This window comes from Tachysurus fulvidraco, chromosome 2 (assembly GCF_022655615.1).
Source record: "Tachysurus fulvidraco isolate hzauxx_2018 chromosome 2, HZAU_PFXX_2.0, whole genome shotgun sequence".
Taxonomy (NCBI): domain Eukaryota; kingdom Metazoa; phylum Chordata; class Actinopteri; order Siluriformes; family Bagridae; genus Tachysurus; species Tachysurus fulvidraco.
Genome location: NC_062519.1, coordinates 40,154,895 through 40,168,300, shown reverse-complemented (window position 1 = coordinate 40,168,300; position 13,406 = coordinate 40,154,895). Strand labels below are relative to the sequence as shown.

The 13,406-nt window shown below is 38.9% G+C and overlaps 1 protein-coding gene across 3 annotated transcripts in view; it reads right to left on the bottom strand.

The window, feature by feature from the left end:
* Positions 1-13,406, bottom strand: part of mrvi1 (murine retrovirus integration site 1 homolog) — a 38,681-nt gene that overhangs the window by 18,376 nt on the left and 6,899 nt on the right. For all 3 annotated transcript variants that reach the window (XM_047810236.1, XM_047810235.1, XM_047810238.1), the window contains 9 exons: positions 13,240-13,295; positions 11,650-11,734; positions 11,437-11,544; positions 8,963-9,045; positions 8,397-8,634; positions 7,517-7,828; positions 6,518-6,629; positions 4,523-4,566; positions 24-129 (listed from right to left, as the gene is read on the bottom strand). In XM_047810236.1, the coding sequence (XP_047666192.1) occupies positions 24-129; positions 4,523-4,566; positions 6,518-6,629; positions 7,517-7,828; positions 8,397-8,634; positions 8,963-9,045; positions 11,437-11,544; positions 11,650-11,734; positions 13,240-13,295 (1,144 nt within the window). The remainder of the gene's footprint in view (positions 1-23; positions 130-4,522; positions 4,567-6,517; positions 6,630-7,516; positions 7,829-8,396; positions 8,635-8,962; positions 9,046-11,436; positions 11,545-11,649; positions 11,735-13,239; positions 13,296-13,406) is intronic.

Sequence of the window (13,406 nt, the reverse complement as noted above, 5' to 3'; positions counted from 1 at the left end):
GAATATCATGATGTGTGCAGTACTTGAAGAAGATGAAGAGTCTGAGAGAACAATGCTTTCACACTTCACCAGCGGTTCAGACGAGTCATTCGGTGTTCGAGTCGTATCCTCCGTGTCCTGGGATGTCCCCTTAAACACACAGATATTTTCAGGTTTTCTCTGGGCTCTTCAAAAAACACCATTCCGATACCTTTGTGTAGCTGTAGCTAACTCAGATACATGAACAAAGCCAGAGAACTGCAAGAAGCACCCGCATGCACCACACGAACCAGGATACGCCAATCTAGCGCCCAAGGACATAAAACCTACAACCATTTACCATTTTAAAAAAAAGCTTCTGTAAGTGTGTAAAGTAAGAGTCAGAGTTTTATTTTTGTACTCAATTCGTTCCAGCACTTTTCACTTGTGAGTTTCTGAAAAGATTCAGACTCACAAATTCATAAAGAAGCTTTCGATTAGTTCACATTAGCATTGTTATAAAACTGACTCAAATTCTAGTGACCGGAACTCAAACTGATAGGAATTAGAGCTCAACAGCAACTACCTCATTCATCTTCTGACTGGAACTAGTGACCATATTAGTGTTATGCCTGGAACTAAAAGTCACCATCATTAGGACTAGAACTAGCAGTAACGTTACCATCAATTATGGTACTAGTTCCATTATTATATTCCAATTTTCAATCATAAGGCTAGTTAGTATACTAGTTCCAGTCATAACCACTCGTTTAAATCCTAACCCTAGTGTTTTATGTTTACATTAATAAATGGAACTAGCATTCAAATTAGTGTTACGACTGAAACTAGTCCTCACGTCTCATGACTGGAACTAGCACTCCAATTATCTACATATTTATCTGCACGTGTTCCTTTGTCACTGCATAGTACAGGTACATGGCAACAAAGTTCTATCTATCTATCCATCTATCTATCTATCGAGTAGAACTAGCGATTACGTTGCCATTAATAAATTGAACTCGCTCACAATTTAGCATTTTATGAGTTGAACTAGAGGTCAGGATCAGGACTAGAACTAGCATTCAGTTACTGTTATGACTTGCACTAGCACTCACTAGTTTATGACAAACCAGTGTTCAAATTAGCATTATGACAATCAAGAGGCCATGCTAGCAGTAATAAAACGAAGACTGCTTACCGTAACTGGAACTAGCAGGCATGTTAGTATTAGCCATAATGTTAGCGTAAACTTTAGGTCACTTTTGCATTATGGCTGGAACCTGCGTTATAAAGTCACCAGGAGCGATTTTCCGTTAAATAAAAGTATTTATTGTAAATTTCAGACTATTGTAGATTTAGTGGCTGCCTAATGTTTGCTAAAATAAATAAATAAATCTTACTCAAGTAATTACAGTTAGTACAGTGCTGTGTCAGTTGCTAGCTTGTAAAAATAGTACAGCAGAATGCTGGCTCTATTTATTAATAGAGTTATGATGTCAAAAAAAAACAAAAAAACCTGAAGGGCAGAAAAGGGAATCAATTGAGATTGTATGTGTTTAAGAGTGCGGTTTAGTCTCGAACCTGAATAACACTAGAACAGGAAGTAAACAATTATCAAAAATGTATCTGGTGAAATCAGCTCTGGATACAGCCAACAATGCAACCTCTCTCTTTCATTTTAATTCCAGCATCTCCGACAAGCATCCTAAAGCATACAGATCTGGACGGATTGACAGTGGTGTAGACGTCGCAACTTTTTTTTGTGACATATAAATACTGACTTTTCAGTATTGACTGAAGCTCTGAAAGCCCCACCCTTTCCCTTAATCTTTCTCTTTCGGCCTGTGGTCGTGTCGTGACCCGATATTTCCTGCTTGAAATTTGTGCTGATGTCCTGCCCTCGCTTTCGGTCAAGGTAAACAGAGCATGTTGACGTGTTTGTGTATGTATAGATATTATTTTAACATTTAACAAAATTCGACTCTAACTCTAAACTGGTCCAATGTTAGCTTTCAATTAGCTATGTTTACTAAGAACGCGTGAACATTTTGACAGAAAAAAGTGAATGGATAAAAAAAAAAAAAAATCCTCTGGTAAAATGTTCTTACTGTTTTCCTACTTCCTCCATCCTGGGACTACTCATGATTTTATTAAGTTTTTCCAGGATTAAGCATTTTATTTTATTCCACAGACAGCAGCATGTTGACCCACAGTGCGGTGAAATCGAATCACATCTGTTCCTTTGTTGCTTCTCTTGCTCTGGTTGGACAGATGGACAATCTTCTCATTTATTGAAACGCTATTTTTAGTACGCCTTCGTCCCAGTCCCTACTCCGAAAAAGTTCCGCTCTCAGAAACAAAATAAATCTGGAGAGGATGAAGGAGGTCATGCGTCTGCCAGGTCCCTTGGGGTCCCCTTGGAGAAGCTCTCGCTGAGGCTTCATGAGAAAGTGAACACCCGGTCTCCGCCGCTTATGTAAGTGGCTCCAGCTCAGCAGATTTGCTTAAAACTTGGTGGCACGATAAAGCGCTGACTAAACGACCTTACGAGCCGAGATGCTCACCTGCCATCATGTTAGAATAACCCAAAGCTTCAACATAAATAAATAACCAGCAGCGCAGAGCTGAGCAAACACGGTCACCATCTCAACCCACCATAAAAGTACACTTGGATGTAACATGCCATAGATTGGGATGCAGGTTAGTTTGTTTTGCAAGAACATACAATCAAGACAGCATTCTGGCTTACAGATGACTTTCAGGAACTAGTTAAAAATGAAAAAAAAAAAATCATCATCAGTGTGTATGTTCAGCTGTCCAAGCATTAGTGCAGGCACGTAATAAATAAAATCCGCACTCAGACTGTACCTGAAAGTCTACAGATCACGTACACCATTTCTTTCCTCTTCTTTACTCCAGCTCTTGTTGTTCCCCTCCTTCTCCAACTCTTTCTCTCTTTTCCTTTCCCTGACTTTTTCCCCCCCCCAACACCAGCCTCTCTTTGACTCCTGGGAGCTTTGACCATTTAAGGAGAAGGCTTCTTGTGCCTCTCTGTGCAGCTACTGCTGCGCTCTCTCACCCGACGCTTCAGCAAACTTGAGCTGAAAGAGTGTGTCCCGTGTACCATCGCATACCTGTTCATACCCTGCTCCCTCTTTAAGACGACACAGTAAATAGGGCTGGTTTTTACTTCGACAGTAGCTATTTCCAGCAATCTTTACCGACTGCTTTTTTTTTTTTATAGAAACTTTTCCCAAAAATTTGCATTTATTTAAGCAAATGAGGCTTTTGTGAAACCAAAAATCATCTGTTTGGTTAATGACAGAATTTTAATTTTCTATCAATCTGTTTGTCAGTCAAATAATCAATTGTTATTTAATGAAGGAAACCCTACAGGATGCTACAAAACTTTTTTTTTCTTAGCTTTTCAGCCTGATGACTAGCTACTGTAGTTCACTAAATAATCAAATCTTAATCAATCAAAATATTCATTTTGAACAATACTAGAATTTGCCAGTTCACTGATGATTAATAACCCTGTTAGAGTCAAAACTAAGGAACGAATAGCTTCTAACTAAATAACTCAACCAGCTTGTTTACAGAACTTAACTAGCTAGCTAGCTAATCGTATCGAGATAAGTTACAAAACCTACCTGGCTAAAATGCCGAACGTAAAGTTAACTGAACTCAATGCACTGCTTTGGATTTGATGAACTTTTGGTTGATATTTCATCTCAGGAGGTAAAAATGAGACTGCCAGAAAAGTTGGAAATCTCAAACAGCCTGGATTTATTTGAGAATTTTGAACATTGAAGTAAAAAACACAAGGGAGGGAAATTTTACTACCAGTGCAAAACAAATAATACAGAAATAAACCTGGAAACAATTATTTGTACTGTATGTAGTATCATTTAGCTTAATAAAAGGCAGACACTATTTTATATAACATACCTTTTCACACTGACACCCGAGACGGTGGTTTGCATAAGTATTCACCCCCTCTAACTTTTCCACATTTAATAGCGCTACATGCTGGAACTGAAATGCACTTAATTACGGTTATATGTTAAGAATCTACAGATAATGGGGTGAAGAATTCTTTTGCTTAAATGATTTAGCTATAAAAAATTTGAATTACAGCATTGGGTTGTAAGTACTTGTGCAATCAACAATCCCAATACTTACATTAAGTCATAAGTCTGAGTTAGATTAAAAAAAAAAAAGAAAAAGGGTTAATATTTTTTTTCCCTTGGACATAATGATACTTATATAAGGCTCTGTAGGATTAGTCAGAGAAAATAAAACATTATAAATAATAATAATAAATAATAATAATAATAATAATAATAATAATAATAATAATAAATTATAACATTTCCTTTAACTGATCCGTGAATCAGTGTGGATGGAATCAGCTAGGAATCAGTTTATTCCATCAAGAGATATTTTATCCATAAAAGTACCAGCTGATATTTATAGCTAAACATCCAGGCCATTTTGTTTATTATTGGAGAAAATAAGAGTTTGCTGTGCTGTAGAGAGGAGAAGAGAGAGGAGCTCTTACCTCTCGGCTGTTATCCTCGGCTTCTGCGTGTGGAAAGCAGCCACCTGTTAGAAAGGAGGCAGTTACAAAGAGGCACATGGGTTTATTTACATCTCACTGTTCCAGTATGCAAATGACCGAGTGTTATAAACCATTAAAACAGGCAGCCTTCTCTACTCTGACGTACTGACGCAGGCTCAGACAAAATGATTGGTGGTCGAGTTTTCCATACTTCTTTCAACTCCCTCTCCATATCTCCGGGCAACAATAACCTGGCAACCATTTACATGAGCTGCTTGATCACATGGCCCATACCGCAGACCCGTGTTTGCACAGACATGCGTGTGTGTGTGTGTGTGAGATATCTTTAGAGATGGTTGTTCTTGGTTCATAAGGACACTGATTTTTCAAAGTAAAAAAAAAAAAAAGTCAGGATTGGAGAAACGATTCTGCTTTCTATCTCCCGAGCGGTTCGGTCACCAGTCGTTGAGATCAGAGACGAGGATGAGCAAGACGCACGTTTCTTACAGGAAAGACTTTTTCGAAAGAATTGTTCCGCAACACAGACATGTGATGTAGCAACACAGACAAGAAGCAAGAAGTAACATGAATGCCGTCACATAGACCTAGGGCTAAATTCATATGATGGATGACTTTCAGATGATTCCCTTTTCAGATGATTACTTAAAGATTTACACAGAAATACATTACTGCCTTCAAACAAAATAACACAAATGGGCAAGTCGTGGCCTAATGGTTAGAGAGTCTGACTCGTAAACCTAAGGTTGTGGGTTCGAGTCTCGGGCCGACCACGACTGAGGTGCCCTTGAGCAAGGCACCGAACCCCCCCAACTGCTCCCTGGGCGCCGCAGATAAAAATGGCTGCCCACTGCTCCGGGTGTGTGTGCACTCTGGATGGGTTAAACGCAGAGAACGAATTCAGAGTATGGGTCATGTCACTTTCACTAAAATAAACAAATATACAGACAGCCAAAATATTCGACAATGACCATCCCGAGGTTCAGGTTTCTCAAAAAGAAAGAAGGTCCTTCTCATTTTTTTTTAGTTCTTGCCCCATCACTTTTTTTTTAAGAAGAAGTGAGTGGAGTTGTTTCATAATAAATAGCTCAGGATAGCCACAGGTTCCTGTTCTTGGCTGTCAGAAGTTGCACCTGACGTGGCGTTCTACTGTTGTAGCTCATCCAAGTCGACAATCTCACCTAGATTGCTCAACTAGACTTCCTGTCAGTGGCCAGTCTGGTCAATCTCCTGATCTTTCTTATCGACAAAGTGATTCAGCCTTCAGACCCTTCTCTCACTGGATGTTTTTTGTTTTTTGCACCATGCTGTAGAAACTGCTGAGCATCAACCATGCTAGATCAACATTAACTGAAGTTCTTGGCGTTTACCTACATGAAATTTTGCATGATTTGCTGATTAGAGAGCTGCACGGATGTACAGGTGAGTGTTAGAACTGCCACATATCGTGTAGAAAAGTCACCTAGTGATTAATACGATCCCATCCGAAGTGATGCTAATAAAAATCTAGCATTCAGATCCTTTAATCTATAATCATCTATAGTTAATTCTAATAAATGATCTGATGTGAGACTTCAGTGAGACTTCCATATTAATCCTTCATTTACCTGCTCATTTGCCATGCAAACACAACACGGTTCAACAGACCAGAGGAACAGGAAAAAGAGCGGTGACCTGATAAGAACGGTCAGGACAGGCAAGATGAAGATCTCACTTTACACCTCCAGTTACAGCGTCTTCACACGGAAACGAAAGGCGTCGAGCGCCCAGTGTTTCATACCATATTAAACACAGTGTGTTCGAGAAGAAGCAGAAGTTTCTGCTCTGCGTGTGTGTTAATTGAGTTTGGATGGAAGCCAACGTTGAGGCCCTTGAGGATCAAGCAAGAAGAGGAAGACACTATTCTCTACCCAGAGACGTAAAACTAAAGCTTAATATATAAAGGACTGACGGAAATTAGCGAAGCGAAGCGCTTACTGTTCGTCACTTTCAGGTTCCAAGGCTCCGAGAAGACGAAGTCACTGCAGACCGCTGGATGATGTCCAGCGTCCGATGACCTCACGTCCGGCCGCACCGAGATACCTGAAGTCTTAAATATATTTGAGAAGTGTTTTAGAAAATTATTTATATTTAAGAATATCTAAAAGCTTCTATTTCTTAGAAATAATACACAGATGTAAACATATGTACATCATAAAGATATGAACAAAATTAAATATGAAAAAAATAAATAAATAATATACATACACACACAACTAATGAGCCATTGAATGTTTAGCTGTTCTTTTATTACAATTTTTAAAAAAGTAATGTTTAAGGTTTTTTTTTATACTGAAAAGGAGTAAAATTGTGAAGTCTGTTTAATTAAAGTTATACATCTTAAAATTAGCAATAAAGGTTAGATTAACCAGATCTGCTAATGCTAATGTAATTTGCATGCTGATGTGACTAGCAATATTACGAGTAGTCACCAAAAAAAAAAAAAGGTCAACAAACCGCCGTTTGCCTTCATATAAAAGACTGACGTATAAAATCGTAGCTTTGTCAGATGTTAGCTGTAATTTGCACACTGCAGACTCGAGAAGAAAGAAATCTAGCTAGCGTAGCTTCTCAGGAGTCTCTTCAACTGATCTGAGGTCAGCCTAAGAACTGATCACCGAGTGTCCATCTTCGAACAGACAGGACGTCAGTCTCCGTATTAAACGTAAGAACTGAAGTTAAACTTGAGGTAGCAATGAAATGTGAAATCTTTAGAGGATCAACCTGAGGTTATAAATATTCTAGAATGAAATTCAAATACAACCTTTATAGATGCCTTCAACGTACTCGACAGCGTTAAGATCCTCTCAGCTGTCCTAGACTTCATAGTCAATAAATCAAACAGGTTCTCTCACATCTGAGATGTTGAATTCTGCTAGAGATCACAACTAAAATTACACCACATGCCTTCTACGGACATCACAGCAGAGGCCATACCTTTGTGCAGGAGGAAACCCTAGCTTCCAGTCCTCTCAGCTGCTTCTCCATGTCTGCAGTTCTGCACAGAGCTGCCTCCACCTTATGACTGATGGCCTCCATCCTCTCCTTCACCCTCCTCTCGCGTTCAGTCATCGTCTCAGCAGCTCGCAGCGCCCTCGTCACCACCACCTCCACCTTTCTGAGAGACTCCAGAACTTTCTCAGCAGTGACACGTTTCGTCTCATCTTCAACCCGCTCTGTCTGCAAGGCCACGTCAGCCCTCTGTATCCGGACACGTGTTTCTCTTAACTCCTTTCTGCTTTTCTGGACCTAACACCATCATTAAAATGGGGGTTGGACAGTTTTTCTTTATAAATTCAATAAGTAGTGACTTTATGTAAAGATGATTTTTTTCCCCCTTAAAATCAGGAAATATTAGGGGTGTTTTTTTAAATTGTTCGATCTTACCTCTTAGGAAATCAAACCTTCCCAATACTTCTGTATAAAACATTTGTGGGTGGAGCTACGTATAATAAGTTTCAGGGATTTCACCCAATCACATCCAATATGCAAATGATCACAAATTATTACAAAGCTAGCTTTGTTTGACGGACAAACCCTGGTTATATTATTGCTTTATTTATATATAAAAAAAAATTAAAAGAAAAGGGAAAAAAAAAACGTTGGAAATAAATATTTTGTGCTACCTTAGTAGAATCTAGCTAACTCGGTTAATTTGTGTGACTTTAGGCTGATAGGGATGGACATGGGGCATTTCTAAGTTGCAAATTCAAATCCTGGGGGTTCTTACTGAGACTAAATGTGCTTAGTTCCTTTAAATCTAGGTTGTTTTAATGATCCAGAAATATTTGGTCACTTAGAACTTTTTCTCCATCACCTCCATCTGCGCCTCCTTCAGCTGGGTCTCCAGAATGCTGATCCTCTCTTGCAGCTCCCTGGTGGTGTCCCGGATGTCTCTTGTGTTCCAGGTGTGCTTCTCGTCCTCCACCTTCAGAGCTTTCCACCAGGTGATGGGCGGAGCATTGCGCAATTCCTGGCTCTGTCGGTGTGTCTCGATCTGTCTGCGTTCTGGCTGCTGGTCCCACAGAGGCCGTGACCGCTCCAGCTCTCTCAGACTGGAATCACACACACACACACACACACACACACACACACACAAAATTCAAAATTCACCATAAAGTGAAACCTTCTTGGCTTCATTTCTCGCTCATATTTCTTCACGTTTCAGAGATCATATTCAAATCACATTGACCATAAATTTGCATATATTTTGTTGTTTCTCATTTCCAAAGTAGTCACATGACCTCCTTCACAAACCTTCCCACAAACCGTGCTTCCGTTTTCATTATTGCAGCAGATAATATAGCCAGAATTCAGTGTATCTTTTAAATACATTTTGGGTTAAAACTGAATCTTGTGCTAAAATCATTCCACGCTTCTTACATTGCCAGTAGCTGCTTGGAGCTCGTCTGCTCTTGCTGGTCCTGAAGGAACCCTTTCTGTAATGAATCATCTGAACGTGCATCCTGAAAAGTGATACATCAATAAAATCAATGTGGCGTTAAGTTTAGTCTGTAACAAAGAGACAAGTTTAAGTCCTAAACCTGCCAGACTCTTGAACATGACCTCTGATGTGATCTTGAGAACAAGATTACGGAGTCAGGGCTTGTTCTTTTTATATGTATTTATTCATAGTTTCCTCGCTAGGATAGCGGATTAGCAGCTTCTCCTTCTTCTCTCGTTCAAACACCACAGAAGCACAAAATACGGACGACGATGCCGACCCTATAACATACAGTACTCTACTTCACTCTCTGAATCTCACCACCTGCCACACACGCGGTATGTATGAATACACTTCGCAGCTAGCTAACTAGCTCCCTCAGCATACTTTAATCTCGCTTCTTTTTTATTTGATTTTTTTTTTTTCATATGAACAACTTCAATTATTTATTTTCTCCCGAGTATACAGTGTGGCTTGAAAGTTTGTGAAGCCTTTAGAACTTTTTTACATTTCTGCATAAATATGAACCAAAGCATCATCAGACTTTCACACCAAGTCCCAAAAGCAGACAAAGTTTTTTTTTAATTCAAATGTTCCAATATTATATATCTGTACGAGGCGAAATTATGTGAAACTCCAGGTTTAATATTTTAATATTTAAAGACTTGATAAGTCTTTAATTTCGGTCAATGTATTGAAAATTAGGTCTCTGTGAGTGCCCCATTTTATTTAAAGAACAGAGATATAGCAAAGTCTGATGTTCACGATGCAAAAAAAAAGAGGGAGATTTCTGAGGACTTCAGAAAAGGGAGTTATTGTTGCTCGTTGGGCTGGAAAAGGTTGGGGGGGGGAGAGTTTGGAGGAAAAGTTCCAAATGGAGGAAATTTAACACCTCCCCAGAAGTGTTCCACCAACAAAGATCACTCCAAAAGCAAGACATGTAATAGTCTGGGTCAGAAAGGAGCTCATAGTAACTTATAAACAACCAAAAGCCAATGCAAATGAATGAGTCTGCTATCAGGTGACTGAAAACCCTCTGTGTGCAAGGCAGAGCTGCAAGGAGAAAGCCACTACTCTCCAAAAAGAACATTGCTGCTCATGGTGTTTGCTAAAGATCATGTGGACAAGCCTGAGGACTATTGGAAAAATAATTTATAGAGGAATGAGTCTTTTATAGAGACTTTGTTTTAAAAATGAGAAGCATTAATTATGGAGAAAGGAAAGTACTGAATTCCAGCATAAGATCCTTATACTATCTGTGAAACATTGTGGTGGTAGGAGGAATTGGTCCAGGTTTTGAATTTGGTCCAGGAATTGAATCTCAAGAAAAAAAATGGGTCGTACACCAAGACAACAAGCCAATGCACCCAAGTCTGTCTAACAAAGAATGATTACAGAGGAACAAAGACAACGTTTTAGAATGTCCATGTCAATGTCCTGACTTTAATCCAAAGGAAAATTGTGGAAGGACCTGAAGCAAGCAGTTCATGTGAGGACACCCGCTAAAATCCGAGTGTCCAAACTCTTCTGTTCTGTGGAATGGTATAAAATTCTTCTAAGCTGTTGTGCAGGACTGATCAAGTTACCTGAAACTTTACTAACAGTTATTGCTGCACTAGGGCTCACAACAGATAGTGAAATGAAGGCTCACATAGTTTTGCATGTCACAGGTATGTAATGTTGGATCATTTTTTGGATCAGAAATGAAATAAAGCATAATATTATTCTGGGGGGCACGGTGTCTTAGTGGTTAGCAGGTTCGCCTCACACCTCCAGGGTTGGGGGTTCGATTCCCTCCTCCACCTTGTATGTGTGCAGTTTGCATGTTCTCCCTGTGCCTCGGGGGTTTCCTCCGGGTACTCCGGTTTCCTCCCTCGGTCCAAAGACATGCATGGTAGGTTGATTGGCATCTCTGGAAAATTGTCCGTAGTGTGTGAGTGTGTGAGTGAATGAGAGTGTGTGTGTGCCCTGTGATGGGTTGGCACTCTGTCCAGGGTGTATCCTGCCTCGATGCCCGATGACGCCTGAGATAGGCACAGGCTCCCCGTGACCCGAGAAGTTCGGATAAGCGGTAGGAAATGAATATTCTCATATGTTTGATTGCGTTCACTTTGTTTAAGATTTGTGTGCAAGTCTGATGTTTTGGGTCCTTTATGTAGAAATATAAGAGTTTCTAAAAGGCGTCACAAACTTTCAAGTGATGCTGTATATATTAAACTAATTATTTCTGTTCATATTTTCCTACTTATGTTTACAATTTGTAAAAGAAACTACAATTCCCCTGAAGTTCAGGAGACCCTGTATTCATTTCCAGGCAACAGAAACACAGCACTGGACACCACAGGGGGACTTGCCCACAGGGGTAGCTAATAAATTTCAGATTTATTTTTTATTCACCACATACAGTACTCACCTGCAGATCTGCAGACTTGATCTTGTGGAGGAAATCGTACAGATCTCTCTGGGACGAAGAAGATTGAAGCTCAGACACCGACCCAACGTTTCCCTCCACACGTGTCCTCTAATGCCAACAAAATACATCACATTAAACCAGGAACTGCCACTCGTCATGGGTTGAAAGTCCAACATGCACAGTAAAAACTGGAGGATGTGTGTTTGAGTTTACCGGCTCGGCCTCCTGGATCTCATGGTGTAAGGAGTAATGATTTGGGACCACAGGACTTTTCAGACTCGATGAACATTTATCGAAACTGCCGTAAAACAGCAGACAGGATAAACTGAGCATTTCATGTAATGCATGAAAAGATAATCATGTAGAAACTTGTGAACTTTTAAGTCAAATTGGTGATTCCATAATTCAGGTCCTGTTCAGCCATCGAAGACTAAACGTGCATAACTAGCATCAATGCTAACATCACGAGGACCTGTACATAAGTTTATGTACATGAAGTACATAAACAATACGCATGTATCCATGTATGTGTATGTATATATAAAACATACACAATGTTTAAACACAGCTTCACTTTTTCGTATAGATTTTTATTTAATTCTTATGTAGGAAAGCTGAAGCTGATTGAAAGTAATTAAAAGTTTTCATAAAAATATTTTTTTAAAAAAAGGTTAAAATTGTATATACACAAATCAAAACTAAAAAAAAATATATTTTAACTTTATTTTGATTTAGGTAGAACAGTTTTTAAAACTTATTTAAAATGATGTCATTTAAAATTTATGCAATAGTTCACATAAATTTCTTAAGTATATTTGTATATATTATATATATATTTTATATATGTAAGCAGATTAAAAACTCATCTCTTTAGTCAGGCATACACACACACACACACACACAATACATCTCATAAAATTATGCACCATTACATCAGACTTGCACATCTTTATGAACAGCAGATATGTTAATCCCTCTACACTGCTTTTCTCTTTCACACCCATCCCGAGGCATCCACACATTGTACCAGCTCCGATCATCTTCCGTGCGATGAAGATTTTGGACCTCCACTGAGATGAGGCTGACTCTGAGAATCCTGAGACATCTACAGATCTACCAGCTCCAGTTGGACTCGGAGTTCAGATCTCCTCTTGGTATCAATGTGATCTTTACACCAATTCGACTGTATATTTATAATCACACCCTCCAGTGTCACCCATATGAGGATGAGGTTCCCCTTTGAGTCTGGTTCCTCTCAAGGTTTGTTCCTTACCAATTTAAGAGAGTTTTTCCTTGCCACTGCTGCCTGAGTCACCTCAGACTTGCTCATTGGGGATAAATACATATACATACACACTAAACTATATACTGTATATCTAGAATTTTTACTATATTAATTCTCTATATTTCTCATATGTTTACCTTCTGTTCTATGTTTATGTTCTGTAAAGCTGCTGAGACAAAGCCCATTGTAAAAATCGCTATACAAATAAACTTGAACAAAAAAATCTCTCTCTCTCTCATATATTATATATATATAAATAAATTTATTTATTTAGCAACAAATCCACTTTGAAAGTCAATCTCAGAAAATGTGTGAACATTTTCTTCCCATGATCTACAGGAAATTATGATCATGTGACATGTTCACAGGTTTGGGTGGAAAAATTATAACTATTAGTGTTTTCTGCTTTATCATGAAATTAAATCATTCATGTAATGAGCTGTGAAGGAAATTTACTTGTATTTAAAATGTCTATAAAACTTTACACGTTGATAAAATGTCAGATTGCTGGGATTTACCTCAGAAGTGTTTGCTGTGAGTGCTCCTGTAATCTCACCAGGTCGCACTGCAGACCCTGAAAGACAAAAAACAAAAAACAAACTTGTGTCTATTTAACAAAAACGTGTCACTTTTTTCCACCAAAACGCGTCAATCATATATTCGATTGAATACTGTGAATTCGGTA